Source organism: Fringilla coelebs (assembly GCF_963513975.1).
Source record: "Fringilla coelebs genome assembly, chromosome: Z".
Taxonomy (NCBI): Eukaryota; Metazoa; Chordata; class Aves; order Passeriformes; family Fringillidae; genus Fringilla; species Fringilla coelebs.
In genome coordinates, this window is record NC_140031.1 from 895,655 (window position 1) to 915,110 (window position 19,456).

Here is a 19,456-nt window from a genome sequence, read left to right on the forward strand (position 1 = left end):
TTTAAGTGACACTAAGTACTTTCAGCTGTTGATTTACATGACAATTGCACCTTACAGTATTCAAAGAGGCTTTAATTTCTGCCTAGGCCTAAATCAAGAGTCAGAATGACATCAGCCTTCACACAGAGGTTCAGTCCTTGTTCCAAATACAACAGACCAAGCTTAGTCCAGAGCAGTGAGATAAAACCCCTGAGTCCTTCTAACACTTGCAGTATCTTTGTCCATGACCATGAGCTTGTTTTGGATTTGGACCTGGATGTGGATTTGGGATTGCCCTGCAGTATCTCCCAGGATGGAGCTGCAGTATCACACACCCAGCACCCTTCCAGTCAGCCCCAGGGGATCAGGGGGCACAGTCAGACCCTGGGGATCAGGGGGGCACAGCCAGACCCTGGGGATCAGGGGTACAGCCAGACCCTGGGATCAGGGGGGCACAGTCAGACCCTGGGGATCAGGGGGGCACAGCCAGACCCTGGGGATCAGGGGGGCACAGTCAGACCCAGGGGATCAGGGGGCACAGCCAGACCCAGGGGATCAGGGGGGCACAGTCAGACCCTGGGGATCAGGGGCACAGCCAGACCCAGGGGATCAGGGGTACAGCCAGACCCAGGGGATCAGGGGGGTACAGCCAGACCCAGGGGATCAGGGGGGTACAGCCAGACCCAGGGGATCAGGGGCACAGCCAGACCCAGGGGATCAGGGGCACAGTCAGACCCAGGGGATCAGGGGCACAGCCAGACCCTGGGATCAGGGGTACAGCCAGACCCAGGGGATCAGGGGGGCACAGCCAGACCCAGGGGATCAGGGGTACAGCCAGACCCAGGGGATCAGGGGGGCACAGTCAGACCCTGGGGATCAGGGGGGCACAGTCAGACCCAGGGGATCAGGGGGGCACAGTCAGACCCTGGGGATCAGGGGCACAGCCAGACCCTGGAGATCAGGGGCACAGCCAGACCCTGGGGATCAGGGGGCACAGTCACACCCAGGGACTCAAGGAGATCACTCAGCCCACGCAGCCGGCACCGATTGCTCAAAGGCACCGAAGAACCTGCACCTAAGGCCCAAGCTCACCCCAGCTTTCCCTGGGATTAAGTGCTTAAGTCCTCCTACAGTCTGGGTCTGAGCAGCAGGGATCACAGTTTGCAGGCTGGGTCACTGTTTGCAGGCCGGGTGTCCTCTCCCCAGGTGCTGTGCGCTGACTTTCACTGCCATCAGCCTCCTTAATCCTCTTCTCAGCTCAGAACAAGCAGGGGTCGTCTCCAGGCCAGCACAGACAAAGCAGGGAGGGAGCCCATCACACCTCAAAGCCCACAAATTAATTAATTAACACTCCACAGACAAATTCACTGCCACAAAACCAACCTTCTGCTGGGAGGGGGAATGAAAAATGCTACTGGAGTGAAATGCTGACGCTATTTTAGTTAAGACAAGCTCACCCTGAACCACCATGAACTTCAATGCACAAACCCTGGCACTGGGACTTCACAGCAACTGGGCTCCACCACACAAAGCCCGTGCTGCTATAAATACCAGCACACACAAATTCTAGCTGCGTGCCTTGCATGGAGCAGCCTGGATGCTGCAAGCAGGATTTTTATAGCACCACTGAGTAAGTAATTCTGAGAGATTTCCAAGCAGAGAAGTAGTAGTGGTGGTAAGTCTTCCCCGCCTGCAGTCTTGCAGCCACATATATGAGAGTGCACTTTTAACCAACCACAAATGCTCTCATATACAGCAAAATCCCTGTCCAGGGATCCTGAAAAAGATGTACATACAGTTTATATCCAAACACGCCACTGTTTGGAAAATTAGTTACTCATGAGATTTAAAAAGTGCTTTCCTTGTAACTCCTAGTAATTGTTAGAACAGATTCAGCAAGGAGCACAGCCTTTGAAGCAGCATCATAAACATCTTGAAAACAAAGCAGATTTTATGTTGGATTGTGGGCTGCTTCTCTTGACTTTGCTCCCTTGGGCTACAAAGTTCACTATTGCACAAGATGCCTCCACTGGAAATTAATAAAGTTCATTCATAAGAATCAAAGGTGTCTTTGCTATCTCTACCCGAGAATAAAAGTTTATGAGAACAGAAAATCTCTCCTGATTTCTTTCCTTCTTCATTTTTAAACTGGATTCTCTCCCTTTATTCTCCCAGAGCAGCAGTCTGTACCCCGGTGGGTGTGGCTGACACAGCAGGGCAACGCACTGTGCCACAGCACGGATCCCATCGATCTCCAAGCCTTTTCACACTCCCTCTCCCGGCAGGCAAAGGTGCCACCAGCTCCTGGACCCCTCTGCAAGGTGGAACACGGCAGCACTCTGGCTGATGGCCCACGCTCAGCCAGCCCACAGCTGTCTCCCGGCACAAGAGGGGAAAAGCCAGGAGCAGAAAGCCTCCACTCCCTGCCCCTCCCGGGTACACTTCCACGGACACCACGGCAGAGCTGCACGCCGTGATTGCAGAGGCATCCCTGAGCACCCCGGGGACATCTCTTTAAACTGCTGTTTTTCCAGCTGAGCAGATGTGGCTGCTCCTGCTCTCCTCAAGGGCATTAATCCCACAATGAACACCCCCAGGCAGCGCCCTCCCTCCATCCCCCACCCCCCAGCCCAGAGGTGCTGGCAGAACACCTGGTCCAAGGTAAATGCGGCTGCATACCCTCCCACCACCTTTGGCACCTGGTTACAGATTAAACAGCTCCATGTGCCCAGTGCAATTCCTTCTGAAAGCACGCAGACCTCAGGGAAGCTGATACAATCCGCAGGTGCGTGGCCATACCAACCCCATCCAAGAATCCCTCCAAACCATCTGGGCAGGACACAGACCTGCGGTGGGACTTTTGGGCTGGGGCTGTGTGCACAGTTTCTGTCATTTTCCTGCCTTCTGGGGTCTTTCCTCCTGACTGATCACAAACTGATAGCAGCGTTTGGAGCACTGCACTTCTTAGCAACCATCACCATCTGCATTCCCTCCCCACATCCTGTTTATCCTGGCTTCCCCAGGAAGGCAGAGGGGCACTGCACTGCGTATTCCATGTCCTGGCCGCTCAACACAGCTGGCTAAGTCTAAATCTAAAATGTATTAAAATAAGATAAATGTGTCAAAACCAGCATGGTGAGAAAGAGCAGTGCAAGGGACCATCTGCTTTTACATCTTCAAGCCCACACAATCCTTTCTTTACACTCTCTTGTGCAACCCCTTTTATTTTGTTGTTTTTTTCTGTTTACTTTTTATTCTGAATCGGAAATGTACTGTTAGGGTATTTCCCACAAGTCACTGAGGTCAGGTACGAGTTTGCTAAGAAAATCGTCTCTTTATGCAAAGGTAAATTTATCACAGTTTCTCCAGTTTCCGGAAGTATTCCGGAAGCCATGCATGAAAATGAATTGGGCTGAAAAAGCTGCGAATGAACACAGATGAAACTGTCAGCAAAATATAACATATAAGAAGATGACCACCTGTACGAAAGACAAGACACTAGTAAAATTCCTCAGGATCAGTCTGGGATTATTAACCTGCCACCAGTGAATGTTTCTTTAACATTTATCACATATTTCCACGCACATATATATTGTCATTCCAGGCAGATACATGCACACAAATATGTGCATATATAAATCCTAAAGGTACCTGCTGAAGCCAGTATTTTGAGAGGCATTGTCAGTGCAGGAGGAGTTTCTGGACATCCGAAGGGAATTCCCCATGGCAAGGCAGGTCAGGAACTGGAACTGCCCAGGGAGGCCTGGAGTGCCCAGCCCTGGAGGTGTCCAAGGAGGGCCTGGACGTGGTGGCACTGAGAGCTCTGGGCTGGGTGACAAGGTGGGGATTGGGTGACAGGCTGGACTCGATGGCTGGGAGGGCTTTTCCAACCTCAGGACTCTGGGATTCTGTGATAACCTAACAATCCTGAGGAAGACTCACGGAAAACGGGGTAATGGAACCCACAGTACAAGATACCATCACCCTTCTCCACCAAAACAACCAACTAAAAAAATCAACTAAACTACAGGAAGTGTCACCAACTATCCAGTCACAAATTTTCTGCAAGCCACAGAAAACAAACACAGAGATAACATTACAGGTCATGTATTTCCAGCGGAGACAAGAACACGCTGATGGCACTCCACGTGGCAGAACAGACATCCCCAGTCAGGGATCTTGTCCTCCTGCATCACCTGCTCTGGGTGGAAGAACAAACCCTGCCCTATCTGAAGCACTGCACCATATCAGTAACAATTTAATTGCCAGCACTAAACCGTTGAGATTGTCCTAACAGCGTTCTAAGCAAGCTGAAAATGCTCCTGGGCACAGCAGGGACCCCAGCAGAACAGAAGGTGCTGGAGCCAATTAACTTCACTGGAAGGCCTGCCAGGGAGCAGCAGTCAGTCACACAGCACGGAGGGCTCTGAGCAAAGGAGGATGCCACAGCAGCTGCAGCAGGCTCTGCACTTGTTGGCTGCAGCATGGAGGTGGCCCAGAGAGCTCACCACCTCTCGGAGCCATCCCGACAATGAACACCTCCAACCTGCCCTTCAAACACCAAAACCCAAACAGCTGGCGCAGCTGTGTGTCCACCTGCAACACACAGCTAAGGGAGGGCAAGAAAAGAAACACAATTGTAAGAGAAAAACCTACTCCAGGGGAAAAGAGCAACAGGTAAGTTTGCACAAGGGTGAGGGCTGGTTCCTGTCCCTGATGCTGTCCTTCTGCAGCTCTTGTTTTAGAGACACATGCCTTAGGGGAGACCAAATGTTCTGCAGAGTTGATAGAGGATGTAAAAATTAAATCTAATCAAGTGAAACATGATAACCTCAACAAGCTGACAGCAAGAAATAACACCCTTTATCTGTTTCTGTACGTAGATAACATATATATATATCTATACACAAGTGAGGCACAAGGGGTAAAGTACTCGGTGTGTTTAATAAATCATTTGTCTTTGCTGAATATCCAAAATGCATTTCCATACAGATACTGCATCCAGCAGTATCACTCAGTGAGTTTTCTGATCCATTCCAACAGGCGTCAGCAGGAAGGACAGGCTGATACAGCAGAGATAAACTTATGCAGAGTGGGGTTCCCTCTCACCAGTGTAACTTCTTGGAGGCATTAAAATATTCAAAATATCAATTGCCATTAACCAGAAGCTCCCTACTCCCTTCAACTCCTCAAAAAAAATTGCATTGTGTTCAGTCCAGCTGAGAATTCCAGAGTTAAAAAAAATGGAAGGATATCACCATTAGAAAAACAGTAAGAAATGACCTATTGTTCTGTTTCAGAATACTATTGCATAATCAGCATTTGGAAAAGCCTACAGGGGTTGAAGCAATTTCCACAGGCATGTCAAAGTCTTTAGAGCTCAGAAAGTCTCAAGACAATCTGATCTTGACAAATCACACCAGTTTACTCTTTTTCCCTGACACAGCAATCTCAACGTCAGTTTTGCAGTCAGCCAGTCTCTACCCTCCACAGTTCTCTCTCCCTCTCTAGGCAGCTTGGATTCATGCAGGATTGAGGCATCTTGCAGTCTACTGTCCAGGGTGGAAAGGGAAGGGTAAAATAATCCAGCCCCATTTCACTGCTCAGGAAATGCCCTGTCAGAGACAAGCAGATTTGACACCTTTCTTGACCACTTCAGACATCTTGGACCAGCCACTAAAAGCCCTCATCTGATTTCTTACCAGTTTTAACTTAAACATTAATGGCTGCAAGATTCCTGAAGGCCACTACAACTCCAGTGGAAAAAAAAAAAGTTTGAGGATGGGTTTGTGGAAACAGGAACAGTTTTGTGAAGGGAACAAAACGCTACTTTATTCTAAGTTTGCCTCAAAGCACGGAATTAACATGATATCTGTACCTCCCAGTTAGCTCCCACCAAGGTTTATTTTTAGATGCTCTTTCAGACTCTGCAGAGGGATATTTCTTAGGTGATGTGGCTCAGCTCCAGCTCTCGGTGTCCCAGGAAAGGGACAGGGCTAGGACAGAGAGGCTAACACTTCCTACGGTTGGCGAATTCAGGGTTAACTTTTGCAAGCTCTCAGGTCAGACGCTCTCCCTGCTGAAGCTGCCCCTGGGCTCAGCCAGCCCCTCCAGGAGCCAGGCGAGGCAGTGCCACAGCCCCTGCGTGCCCGGGGCAGCCGTGAGGACAGCCGCCGGGCCGGCGGAGCAGTGGGGGCAGGAGCGGCTGCCAGCCTCGCCGCCCCGCGCTGGCTGTGCGAGAGCGCGGCACGGGGTGCCCGGGACTATCAGCAGAGGCAGGTAAGGCAGACGGACAGGGGACAGGACGCAGACCCACCTTGTTGGTGCGCGGGTTCAGCATGAGCGGCTTGCCCTTCTCCTTGGTGTGCAGGCTGCGCCGCGCCATCGCGCAGGGCGCCGCGGCCGCGCGCAGTCGGGACAGCATCCTCCCTCCTCCGGAGCACCTGCGGGGCAAAGGCAGCACTCAGGCACCCCAGAGCCAGCAGAGCCCACACACACACACCCACAGCGGGCCTCTGCTGCCACTGGGGAGCACCTGCAGAGAGAGACTCCGTCTGACACCACGGAGCAACACCCCAAACCTGCCTTGCGGCAGCCGGGAGCAGGGAAAGGAAGGAAGGGCTGGGAGTGCTGAGAGCACAGAGTGGAGGGAACGCGGGGATCCTCCCGGCAGAGCAGAAATGCCAGCAGTGACTTGAGCTGTCCTGGTGGCCTGTGGAACCGGCACTGGCACAAAGGCCAGCCAGGACAGGACAGCCTGGGCAGGGGCAGCCACAAAATCCCCACTGAGATCCTCTGGAGCTCTCCAACAACAAAATCTCCTGGCCTGGACAACACGGGAGAGAAACTGTGTCTGCCAGCATATTGAAACTCTGCTAAAACAAAATGTGGAATTAAAATGGCAAAAAACTCCACTGATCTGTGAATTCCAGGCTTATATTTTTACAATTCCAAACTTTAAAAATAGAAAGTTTATTTTCAGAGAGAATATATCCATTAAAGTAAAGGATGTTCCCCTAAAAGAATTAAAAATTGTTAGTATTACTCAAGTTCTAATCCTGACAGGTGTTAGCTACTCTTGAACTAATTTTACTTCATTATTGATCACAAGCTCTTTGGAGAAGAAATTACCATTTATCACGTGCTTGCATAGGGCAGGACCAGTAGGGAATGTGCAGTGGAGATCTTTGGAATCCCAAAGATTATTCCACTGAGACAGACAGACACTGGGAAGCAGGGCAGGACCTAGCAGGACCATGGTCTGTGTGGTGACACAGGGAGGGGGCAAGCCAGCCAGGACAGCAGGGGACCAGGAGAGGGGACCCGTCAGCCCCCAGCCCAGCCACACGCTCACAGCCCAGACAGGCAGGGACACTGACACAGAGCATGAGATATTTTTAAGGAATTAAATGATGCATGGCTTGCATTTTTAATTTCTTCCAGATGGGAGACAAAATTGAATTAAGGAACAAAACTTCATTATCTTAAATATTGCCTGAATACTTTAGAAGACCTGCTCTAATCAAATTTGCACATAATCAGCTTTTAAGATGGTAGACTGGTCTTACAAGTTACAATCTGAGGATTTTCTTGAAAATCTTTCCAAGCATTAAAAAAATACACAAACATTTAACATTTTTCATCATCAGTTATGCCTGAGTTTCTCTTCTACCCACTACCAAGTGTAGAGGGAAGCTGCCCCGCATCCAGAAGCATCCCTTCCTCTCAACCTTCACTTGTTTGTTGAGGCCTGTGAATGACAGAAGTACCACTGGAACCCCCTGTGTTGATTTGTTTTGAGGTACAGACCATAAATTTGCTGCGTGGAATGGGACAGGAGGCACGGGAGGAAGCCTTGCCAGCAGCACAAACAAATGTGGCCTTTAACAGGCTTGTTCCTCCCCAAACCTGCTCGTGGTGGAGCGAGCACTCGGGAAATCAGGATCAGACTTCGGAAATTAATTCTGTGCTGCAAAACACATTAATTCCATGCTGCCTTTAGGATCACCAGATTCAGCTTGAACTGGTTTTAGTTCTGGTTGCTCACTTGCCATCCCCCCACGGCTGCAGGTCCATCTCTCCATGCAGGGGAGCCCAAAACAGGTCTGTGACTCCAGTGTCACAGCAAACCCCATCCCAGAGTCCCATCAGCCTGGTGCCACCGTGGCGTCAACCTGCCACCAGCAAATACCTTAAACAAGGAATTAAAAAGTAGGACAAGCACCACATCCTACCAAACTCTAATTAAATTTAAATTACTTTGGTGCAATTAATGAGCACTTAAGAACCAAACAAGATTGTGGCCCAGATTCACCTGAACTTGATCAATTAACTCTAATCAACGAGGCAGAGGGGAAAAGGCCTTACGAAGGTGATACAAATCTTGCTTTCCTCCCTGACGTGTGAGAGAGGAGACTTGCTCCTCTCCGAGGTGTCACACCAGCACCTAAAATTATTCTCTTGATGGAGGTATCTCAGATTCATAAAAGGGGAGAATCAAGTTTCATTTTCCACTGAGCCCTCTGTTTAGATCCAAGAGATATGATCCCAGTTAATTTATATCCATCACAAAACCCGACTGGCCACTCAGCCCTGAGCTCTCCCTCGCCTGCTCTTCTCATTGTTTCCTCTCCCATCCTGCACATCTCCCCCAACTCCTTTTGTCACAACTTTTGAATGTGGTTTAGCAAGGGCTTGCCTCCGAAACCCACCTTAACATGACCAGCCCTGACCCCACAAAGCAGGAAACCTCCCCCGTGCCTGTCCATATTGCTCCGCAGGGCTGCCAGCAGCTCTGCCTGCATGGCCACGGCCCTCTGTGACCCACCCCAGCTCTGCTGGCCACCAGCCTTGTCCCCTGGACCCATGGGGAAGGACAAAGGGACACGAAGCCTCCTGCTCCGTGGCTCACGTCTGCTGGGGAGCCGCAGGAACAGGTCTGGGGAAAAAGTCCCCAAAAGGTCCCCAAGCCACCACCTGGTTTTGAGGAGATGGAAGGGCTGGACTGTGAAGTATCTGAGGAGGCTTTAACATGGTTTATGATGGGTTTGTAGGAGAGAGGCCAGGCCTGAGAGGGTGGCACTTAAACTATAAAGAAAGGAGAGATTATTTTGGTAGTAGAGGCTGACAGAGAATCCCACAGTGGTTTGGGTGGGAAGGCACCTCAAAGCCCATCCAGTGCCACCCCCTGCCATGGGCAGGGACACCTTCCACCGTCCCAGGCTGCTCCAAGCCCTGTCCAGCCTGGCCTTGGGCACTGCCAGGGATCCAGGGGCAGCCACAGCTGCTCTGGGCACCCTGGGCCAGGGCCTGCCCACCCTCCCAGCCAGCAATTCCTCATTCCCAATATCCCATCTGTCCCTGCCCTCTGGCCCTGGGAAGCCATTCCCTGGCTGCTGTCCCTCCCTGCCTTGTGCCCAGTCCCTGTGCAGCTCTCCTGGAGCCCCTTGAGGCCCTGCCAGGGGCTCTGAGGTGTCCCTGGAGCCTTCTCTTGTGCAGGTGAGCAGCCCCAGCTGTGCCAGGCTGGCTCCAGAGCACAGGGGCTCCAGCCCTGGCAGCATCTCTGTCGGGGAGGGATGTGAACTGGGGGAAAGAGCAGCACCTGCCACATGTGAAAACACAGAGAGAGGACTGAGGCTGTGCAACATCCCGTGAGGAGGAATTAGGAGGAAAACGGCAGATGTGAATGAGGAATAAATTCCTGTCCAAATCTGTGTCAGCATAACCAGGACCTCTGCTCTCCCTTCAGGGCCTAACAATGGTAAGGAGTACACCAGACTGTGGAGCACCTCTAGACTGAGTCCAGCACAGCTGGGAATTTTTGAGTTGCTGTGTCACAAATTAAGGGGATTAAATCCTTCAGCTCAGCAGAGGACAGCTCCCTGCTGTGCCTTATCAGGAGGCATCTGCCCAGGTCAAACTAATTACCAATATGCACAAGCGCCCTTATCTGGGAGCAAATGTTCTGCTGCTCCAATTATGGATTTGTTAAATGGCAAAACCTACTTTTAAGGGAAAGGTTCATCACGCTCCTAAAAGGCAGAATTAGGTTGGCCAGAGAATCAGGAAGCTCAGAGTCAATTACAGCAAGGCCAGCTTCAATAAGCCCAGGCTGCCTGACCCTGTGTGGGTCTCCCCTCAGTGCCAAGGAGTGTCTGTCCCTGCATGGCAGCTCGTGCTGCGTGACTCTGCAGCCTGCCTCCAGTTTGAGGGGTGGGGAAACACAAACGCATTTCCAGTGTTCCTGAAATCCTGTGCCAGTGATTTATTCCAGCCTGCCTTTCGTCTACAGAAACTGACCTGTGTTGAGGAGCTTTTTTGTATTGACAGGCTGAAATCATTAATTCAAGGTCATGGAGGCCCCACAGAATTTCCAGTTTTTAAGGCCTTAACCATTTCTAAGCCAACAGACATTGTCTCCTATGCCCCCACAGCCATCCCTCTGTGAGCCTGCACCACCTCAGGTCTGGAGTGCTTGCACCATGCACTCTATTCTCCTTTTTTTTTTTTTTTTTCAGTAATAAACAGCCCAGCCTGGCCCACCCAAGGATGACACAAACCAGGCACACACTAGCTGGTTTCATCACTTCAGTAATGATAAAGCAGTCTAAAATTATTACATTAGGCCAGCACGGGCTATAAGTGTGTCTCCCCACGAGACTTCCACCTAAAGAAAGCAGCTCTCCCTGCACCCACCACCGTTCAGCAGGACAAGGAGTCACTTTTGCTCCAGAACAGGGGCATCCCAGGCGGGAGGAGCACAGGGCCGAGGAGGGGGCACGTGGTAGCTTGGCACAGCAGCTCGGCACCTCTGGCTCCCTGAGCTGACCAGATGCTACTGCTGAGGAAAGCCAGCAGGAAACAGGGGCAAAACTACTTCAGGTTCCCTCCAGCAAAGTCCTGGGCCACCACTTTAAAGGACATTTCTAAGGCACCTTGAGATCTGCAGATTAAAAGGAACAGTCGTGGGCAGAAATTACTAATGAAGTGTTTGGCACAGGCAGGCAGGTTATTTTGGAAGCAGATCTTTAGCATATTGGAATTACTTTTCTTCCCTTTTATTCTGAGGCAGCCAGTTCAACAGGAAGAAAAGTTAGGTGTGGAGCACATAGGCAGAGTAAGCAAGCTCACCACTTCAGGCTAACTAAAGCACACACTAAACAAAGCACACTTAGGTGAACTCGGATGAGAGTAATTTCAGAACTTTCCTAAAGAGAGTATTTGTCAATTACTGTAATTTACAGTAATCTCAGACTTCCTGCAGCACGAGCAGAAAGTAGGGCTGAATTGTTTGGTATTGGAGTCTTGGTTGGTTCTTACTGGACAACATCAGAGAGCTGTATTTTTATACATTTACTGACCTAAATATTCTGATTCTTAAGCACCAAAAGTTCATTATCTTTTACTGTGGAAACTGCAGCAGCAGTATTTTTGGCCAAGTCTGACAAGATGTATTGACATTCTTGATTTATTTTGATTTGTGTAACTAGGAGGGCTACTGGTTGTAAAGGTAAGGACAAAGACCTCAGCCTAAAAGCCCTCAGAAATACTCCAGGAGCAGCAGAAAGGTACTCATGGTCTGTTCTGGAGAGCTGGCACGCCCCTGCGCTGGAGCTGTTCAACTCAGAAACATTGATTTTTTTTTGATACAGGTTGAGGGGTGGACAAGGATGCTCCCAACACCTGCTGCACTTACAAATGGGAGTTCTTCCTGGGAAAGCAGCTCAGCACTGAGCACAGAGAAGCCAAGCTGCTGGTAGCTCAGAACATGAGAAGTGTACGCCTGCCAACCTCTTACAAACCTCAGCGTGTGCTGGCTCTAAAGAGAAATACCCCACCTAAATGACAGAAAAGCCTGAGAACCCATCCATGCATCACAGGCTACCAGTGCCGCTTCGGCTGCAGGGAAGGTGCTGGCACCACTCGTAAAGATGAGCATTCAATCAGTACTCACTCAACCACGCCGTGTTACCAGGCACTTTGACAGCCTCTGCCTTCGTCTGCAGAGCAAAAACCTCCAAATCTTGCCTGCACTCAAGCTGCTGACTCACAAGCCGCCGCACAGGATTATCAGAACTTCCCGCCTGTGACTGTAACACACAGTTTCTTCTAAAATACAGGCTCGGGTTAAACTTCTACAGATGTTATAGCGTATAATAAGGCATTAGACACTGCTGGCTGCACACACATGGGCCACCTGCAGCGCGGCACATTCTGCCCAGCTCTTTCATTTGCCCATATGTAAATTACAGATACACAGAAAACCTCCCTTTGATGTTCACTACTTTTTGGAATTACACCACAAAGACACAAATAATCGACATTTGGTGGTTTTGATCTTGCTCGGCTGCAAGACTGTCCTTTTTCACCAACCCTTTATCAATGTGCTCTAAGTTTGGTTTGGTTTTTCTCCTGTTAATTATGAGATTCCTGTCATGACACACCATCCCGGGTTGCTCGGACAACACCCCTTAGTCAGTATTTTTTAGTGGAGCGTGGAGCCAGCGACGGCGGCGTGTCAGCCACGGCCGCTCCGCTGAAGGAGCAGCCAGGAGGCCAAACCCAAACAGCAACTCCGAAGTACCGGGCGGCACTTCCTGCTCCAAGGCCGCGCCAGCTGCTCCGCTCCTTCCCAACTTTCACTCTCCAGGGCCACGGGGAAGTTCAGGGCAGGTCGGGCCCTGCGCGGGGGGGCCGCGGGAGCGGCTGGGCCCGCTGGGTGGGCGCTCCCCGCGGCCTCGGGCAGCTCCCGGCGGGCGGGCTGGCAGCTCCATTTGTCACCGTCCTGACAGGGGTAAACACGCACGGGCGCAGCCGGGGCTGCTTCCCCCGGCTCCTCGCGGGCACCTCGGCACCTGCCGCAGGGCCCAGCGCTGCCTCCGCCGCAGGCCGAGCCTCGGGGCCTCGCACCGCCGTGCTGCTGCTTCGGCACTACCCCCCGCGGGGCCGGACCGGGGACACGGAGCATCCCGGGCGGGTTCCATCCCCTCCCTGGCCCGGGCGGCCTCCAGCCCCTCAGAACGCCCCGTAGACACGGGTTTATAAAGAGAGAGAGAGGCCTGTGGTGCGCCGCCGCAGTTGTATAATTGTTACCAGAACGGATCTACCTCCTCCTGCGGCTGCTGCCCGCTGAGCGATGCCGGCCGAGGACCTGTTCCTACTGAGCGAGAACAGCGCCCGCCCGCCGGAGCTACGTCCGCCGCAGAACCCGCCACTGAATGGAGCCTACGCCGAGGCGCCGGGGAGGGACACCCCGGGAGGCGGGTGTTAGCCGCGACTGACAACTGGCGCAGCCAATAGACGGGAAGAGAGTTCGGCAGCGGCTGTGGCGTTTGGCCAATGAACGTTTTATCCCGCCCCCGCAGAGGGAAAAGGGGGACAGGTACGGCGGGGGGATCTGTCACAGGTTAATTGGACTGGCAAGACAGCCAATCAGCGAGAAGGGGCGGGGCAAAGGGCGGGACTGGGGATGGGAGTGCGAGGGACGGGGAACGTGAGGGGAACGTGAGGGGACGGGAATGGCAATGGGGAACGTGAGGGGACGGGAATGGCAATGGGGAACAGGGAACGTGAGGGGACCGGAATGGCAATGGGGAACGTGAGAGGACGGGAATGGCAATGGGGAACGGGAAACGTGAGGGGACGGGAATGGCAATGGGGAACGTGAGGGGACGGGAATGGCAATGGGGAACAGGGAACGTGAGGGGACGGGAATGGCAATGGGGAACGTGAGGGGATGGGAATGGCAATGGGGAACGGGGAACGTGAGGGGACGGGAATGGCAATGGGGAACGGGGAACGTGAGGGGACCGGAATGGCAATGGGGAACGGGGAACGTGAGGGGACCGGAATGGCAATGGGGAACGGGGAACGTGAGGGGACGGGAATGGCAATGGGGAACGGGGAACGGGGAACGTGAGGGGACGGGAATGGCAATGGGGAATGGGGAACGTGAGGGGACGGGAATGGCAATGGGGAACGTGAAGGGATGGGAATGGCAATGGGGAACGGGTAATGTGAGGGGACAGGAATGGCAATGGGGAACGGGGAACGTGAGGGGACAGGAATGGCAATGGGGAACGGGGAACGTGAGGGGACCGGAATGGCAATGGGGAACGTGAGGGGACGGGAATGGCAATGGGGAACGGGGAACGTGAGGGGACGGGAATGGCAATGGGGAACGTGAGGGGACGGGAATGGCAATGGGGAACCTGAGGGGACGGGAATGGCAATGGGGAATGGGGAACGGGGAACGTGAGGGGACGGGAATGGCAATGGGGAACGTGAAGGGATGGGAATGGCAATGGGGAACGGGAAACGTGAGGGGACGGGAATGGCAATGGGGAACGTGAGGGGACGGGAATGGCAATGGGGAACGGGGAACGTGAAGGGACAGGAATGGCAATGGGGAACGTGAGGGGATGGGAATGGCAATGGGGAACGGGGAACGTGAGGGGACCGGAATGGCAATGGGGAACGGGGAACGTGAGGGGATGGGAATGGCAATGGGGAACGGGGAACGTGAGGGGACCGGAATGGCAATGGGGAACGGGGAACGTGAAGGGATGGGAATGGCAATGGGGAACGGGGAACGTGAGGGGATGGGAATGGCAATGGGGAAAGGGGAACGTGAGGGGATGGGAATGGATATGGGGAACGGGGAACGTGAGGGGACGGGAATGGCAATGGGGAACGTGAGGGGACGGGAATGGCAAAGGGGAACGTGAGGGGACGGGAATGGCAATGGGGAACGGGGAACGTGAGGGGACGGGAATGGCAATGGGGAACGGGGAACGTGAGGGGACGGGAATGGCAATGGGGAACGGGGAACGTGAGGGGACGGGAATGGCAATGGGGAACGGGGAACGTGAGGGGACGGGAATGGCAATGGGGAACGTGAGGGGACGGGAATGGCAATGGGGAACGGGGAACGTGAGGGGACGGGAATGGCAATGGGGAACGGGGAACGTGAGGGGACGGGAATAGGAACGGCAGTGGGAATGGGGAATGGGGAACATGAGGGGATCAAAATGGCAATGGGAATGGGAAAGGGAATGTGAGGAGATGGGGAATGGGGAATTGGGAACATGAGAGGATGGCAATGGGGAACGGGGAACGTGAGGGGATGGGAATGGCAATGGGGAACGGGGAACATGAGGGGACGGGAATAGAAATGGCAGTGGGAATGGGGAATGGGGAACATGAGGGGATCAAAATGGCAATGGGAATGGGAAAGAGAATGTGAGGAGATGGGGAATGGGGAATTGGGAACATGAGAGGATGGCAATGGGGAACGGGGAACGTGAGGGGATGGGAATGGCAATGGGGAATGTGAGGGGATGGAAATGGGAACGGCAGTGGTAATGGGGAATGGGGAACGTGAGGAGATGGGGAATGGGGAATGGCAATTGGGAACATGAGGGAATGGGGAATGGGGGTGGGAGTGGGGGACGTGAGGGGACAGGATCCATGAGGGCTTGGAAGCCATAAGAAGATGGACATCTGTGGGGGGATGGGGCTGTGAAGGGCTGGTGGCTGTGAGGACCTGGGGTCCATGAGGGGACGGGGCTGTGAGGAGCTGGGGTCTATGAAGGAACGGGGCTGTGAGGAGCTGGGGTCCATGAGGGGACGGGGCTGTGAGGAGCTGGGGTCCATGAGGGGACGGGACTGTGAGTGCCGTGTGGCACCCAGGATGGTGGGGACTATGGCTCCACAGGGGCATCCCGCTGTGGAGGAGGCTGAGGGGGAAAGGCAAAACAGGAGGAAGGAGCAGAGAGCGGTGGCAGGGAAATGGGATCGCTCCACACAGAGTTCCTTGTGGCTACATGGAAGCTGCTGCCAGTTGCCAAGGCCACTGTGCTGGATGTCCTGCATGGAATAGGGCTCCTCAAAACATGCAGGGCCACAGCACTGAGGTAAGCCCTGCCTGCTCTGCTGCCTCATGGAGCCTGGAGGGCTGGGACACACTTGGACTCGAACAGAGGGCTTGGCAGAAGTCATCGAGGCAGCTAATACTGCAGGTCAGCACTGAAATGGCAGAATAAAAGAACAAAACCATCACTTTTCACAATAACACTTGGCTGTTTGTCCTCACAGTGGCCAGTGGAAGTGATACCCATCCCCAGCTCAGCCTCCACAGAGTTTAGAGAGAAAGTACAGGGGTATGAAACACAACAGCTCCGCCCATCCCAGCCTTCATCTGCCTCCTCTCCAGCCCAAACTCAAATGTTTTCCAGTGCTGCAGATTTTGAGACTGTTAATCACAGAGTCCTGGAATGGTTTGGGTTGAAAAGGACCTTAAATGTCACCCATAGGCAGGAGCACCTCCCACCATCCCAGGCTGCTCCAAGCCCTGTCCAGCCTGGCCTTGGACACTGCCAGGGATCCAGGGGCAGCCACAGCTGCTCTGGGCACCCTGGGCCAGGGCCTGCCCACCCTCCCAGCCAGCAATTCCTCATTCCCAATATCCCATGTCATGCTCCCCACTTCCAGTTAAAAAGAGAAATTTTTCCTTTAAAAAGAACTTAAATTAGGTAAGAATTTTAATTCTCTGCCCCTGGCACCGAACACGATTTAAATAGTTTGATGTTCAAAGGAGCACGGTGCAGTTAAAAGAAGCAGAGTCACTATAGTAACAGTATCAGATATGTAAACCTACTTAATCAAAACCCCCTCTCCTAATTATGATTTTGAGGCTTGTCATGAAGAGCACATTCAGCTGCTTTCCCCCTCCCCTCCCCGTCAGCATGACTGGCGGGTTTGAAACGTTTCTGAATAATGCCGCTCTGCACCTATAAACAAAAGAGATTGCGAAAATAACCTGCAAGGTCATGCCTTTGTGCCAGGCTAAAAATAGCCCAAATTGAAGCCTTTAAAAATGCCTGGCTTCGTACCCAAATTGCATAAATCACTTCTGCTGTAAACCTGTGTCACTCCAGGCCGGTGGAGGATATTCCCCAGGATCACCTAATGAGCAGCTGAGGCCTTGCTGAAACACGCTGTGCAGCGCTTTGTTGTGAAAGGACGGCTGCCTGGAGAGCCGGGCTGTGATTAGTCACAGCCGAGGAAAACCTGCACCCCGGGGCTGCACTCTGGGCTGCGGGCCCCGAGCTCCCAGCAGCGGGGTCGGATGGGAGGAGGGCTGTCATTTCCCGGGAGCACCCACTGCCTTCCAGCCCGCCTGCTCTCCCGGCAGCCCTGTGGCCGTGCTTTGGTTCACTCCCAAATCCCGGCTCCACGCCTTTCCCAAGACACAGGTCACCGTGCAGAGGAGGTCTGGCCTGTGCTCTGTGCCCCAGCACGGCCCCAGCTGCCATGGGGGACATGGGAATCACAGAACCATCTGGGTTGGAAAAGCCCTCACACCCTCAAGACCAACCACTCCCCAGCACTGCCAGGGCCACCACCGACCCCTGTCCCCAAGTGCCACATCCACGTGGCTCAAGGGATGGGGACTCACCACTGCCCTGGGTGGCTGTGCCAGGGCTGGACAGCCTTTCCATGGGGAAATTCCTGCTGGTGTCCACCCTGACCCTCCCCATGCCCAGCCTGAGGCCGTTCCCTCTCCTCCTGTCCCTGTTCCCTGGAGCACAGCCCGACCCCCCGGCTGTCCCCTCCTGTCAGGAGCTGTGCAGAGCCACAAGGGCCCCCCTGAGCCTCCTTTGCTCCAGGCTCAGCCCCTTCCCAGCTCCCTCAGCCTCTCCTGGGGCTCCAGCCCCTGCCCAGCTGTCCCAGCCCCTCGCTGTCTCCCTCAGTGAGTCTCAGAACCAGAGGAGCAGCTGCTCCTCCTTCCTCCGCAGGGCTTTTATCACCGTATTTGGTGCTCACTTGGAAGTTTCCTCTGGCACATGGAATGTCGCTGCTCTGCTGTTGCCCAGAGAAGGGCCATGAGCCCGTGGAGCTCCTGGGCTCTGTAAATCCAGCCAGCTCGGAGCTGCCACCCCTCCTGGCTGGGCTGGAGCAGCCTCCACGAGGGTCACAGCTCACCCACTGCAGGGCGAGAGTTGATTCAGAAATTTCTAATGCAGCAGATTTCATGATCACTCCACATTTCTTGTGCACACAGGCCATTGCATTTTACTGGGGGTCCCTTCCAGAGGGAGCCAGCGGTTTGTGCTAAATTAAAACTCCCCAAAATCATCACTGTTTGAAGGTAGTTCTCTTAAATCATGCCAAGGTGGTTTTTTAAGCCACTTCCACCATCCTAAAACTGTATTCTATTTCTCTTTGTGGTCTTCCTAGACTTCTGGTCATCTTCTGCTTGTGCCTTGTCTCTTTGCTGAAGAGAATTTCCTTTTTATATCCATTTTTCTTGTGATAAACCATAGTGGTTTTAACCACTTAATGGTGGTGGTGTACTTTATCCCTTAAAGTGATAAAGTACACAGAAGACTTTTGTTCCCCATCCTTGAGATAGTTTTGACTCTCCTTCCCATAACATTTTCAGTTTTTCAAGTATCTTTTTTAAAGTATCATCACCAGCACTGGACCCTGTGTTCTTGTTTTTCCTGTCACTGATCCTTGATGCAAATAACCAAACTAAAATAGTCTGTTCTAGTTGCCTAGATCTGCCCTTTAATTCCTTCCGTGGTGCTGCACTGTCACTGCCATAAACTCACTGATAATGTAGCTGTGTGTGTACAGCTAATACAGAACAAATAATTTTTTAAGCAATGATACTGGCTTTTATCTCACTCCAGTCTCAGAAGGTTTTGCAGTATGGACCAGCAGAACAAGGCCATCCCTCAGAGGGTTCCTGTGGTTTGATGAAAACTACTCTCTTGGCCTTCTGCTCTTTATTTCTGTTAAAAAGCAATGTTGATTGTTCACTCTGACACGCCTGATAGAGAGAGATGACCCCACTGACTCTCCACATTTACATGAGGCTGAAGCAGGAACGAGGCAGTAAAGATGATGGCTGCCCCGAGGCAACGTTTGTGAAGAAAAATAATGTCTTTTATCACACCAATTCCACTAAAAGATATTATTGCTCTCCACCAGCCTTGCCCCTTTTACTTCTTTAGGGCAACAACAGGGCTAAATATGTTCACAATGTTTCCACTCTTTGCATTCAGTTTCTGACTAGTAACTTCATTCTGTTTTAAAGCATTTCTGTGTAAAATTTCTCATTCAGCCTTTTTGGGCTGCAGTGTGTGCACAAGAGTGTCAGGCCCTGAGACCAGCTCACATGGGAACAGCCCACAATGGTGCTAAGTGACAAATTCCTTTGTCAGTGACTCTCACTGTAGGTTAACAGGTTTGTCTTTTGCTGCTTTTCAATTTACGTTTTGCTTTCTCTTCTTGTGACCTGCAGCCTCTTTTTAGGCCGGTCTGACCTCAGGTCAGGTCTAATCTGCTGACCTGCTGGACAGCCAGGGACGCGGTGAGAAATCCTGGTATGGGCTGACCAGGTGAAACTCGGGCTAGATAGAAGCAAGAAGCTCTTTATGGTGAGGAGGTCAGTTTATTGAGGTAAATG

The 19,456-nt window shown here is 52.6% G+C and overlaps 1 protein-coding gene across 1 annotated transcript in view; it reads right to left on the reverse strand.

The window, feature by feature from the left end:
* ME2 (malic enzyme 2) overlaps positions 1–13,190 on the reverse strand; it is a 34,849-nt gene extending 21,659 nt beyond the window's left edge. Inside the window, exons 1-2 of the mRNA XM_084224657.1 lie at positions 13,086–13,190; positions 6,296–6,422 (exon numbers count right to left, since the gene is read on the reverse strand). Coding sequence (XP_084080783.1) covers positions 6,296–6,403 — 108 coding nt within the window. The 5' untranslated portion in view covers positions 6,404–6,422; positions 13,086–13,190. The remainder of the gene's footprint in view (positions 1–6,295; positions 6,423–13,085) is intronic.
* Between the last annotated feature and the right edge of the window lie 6,266 nt (positions 13,191–19,456).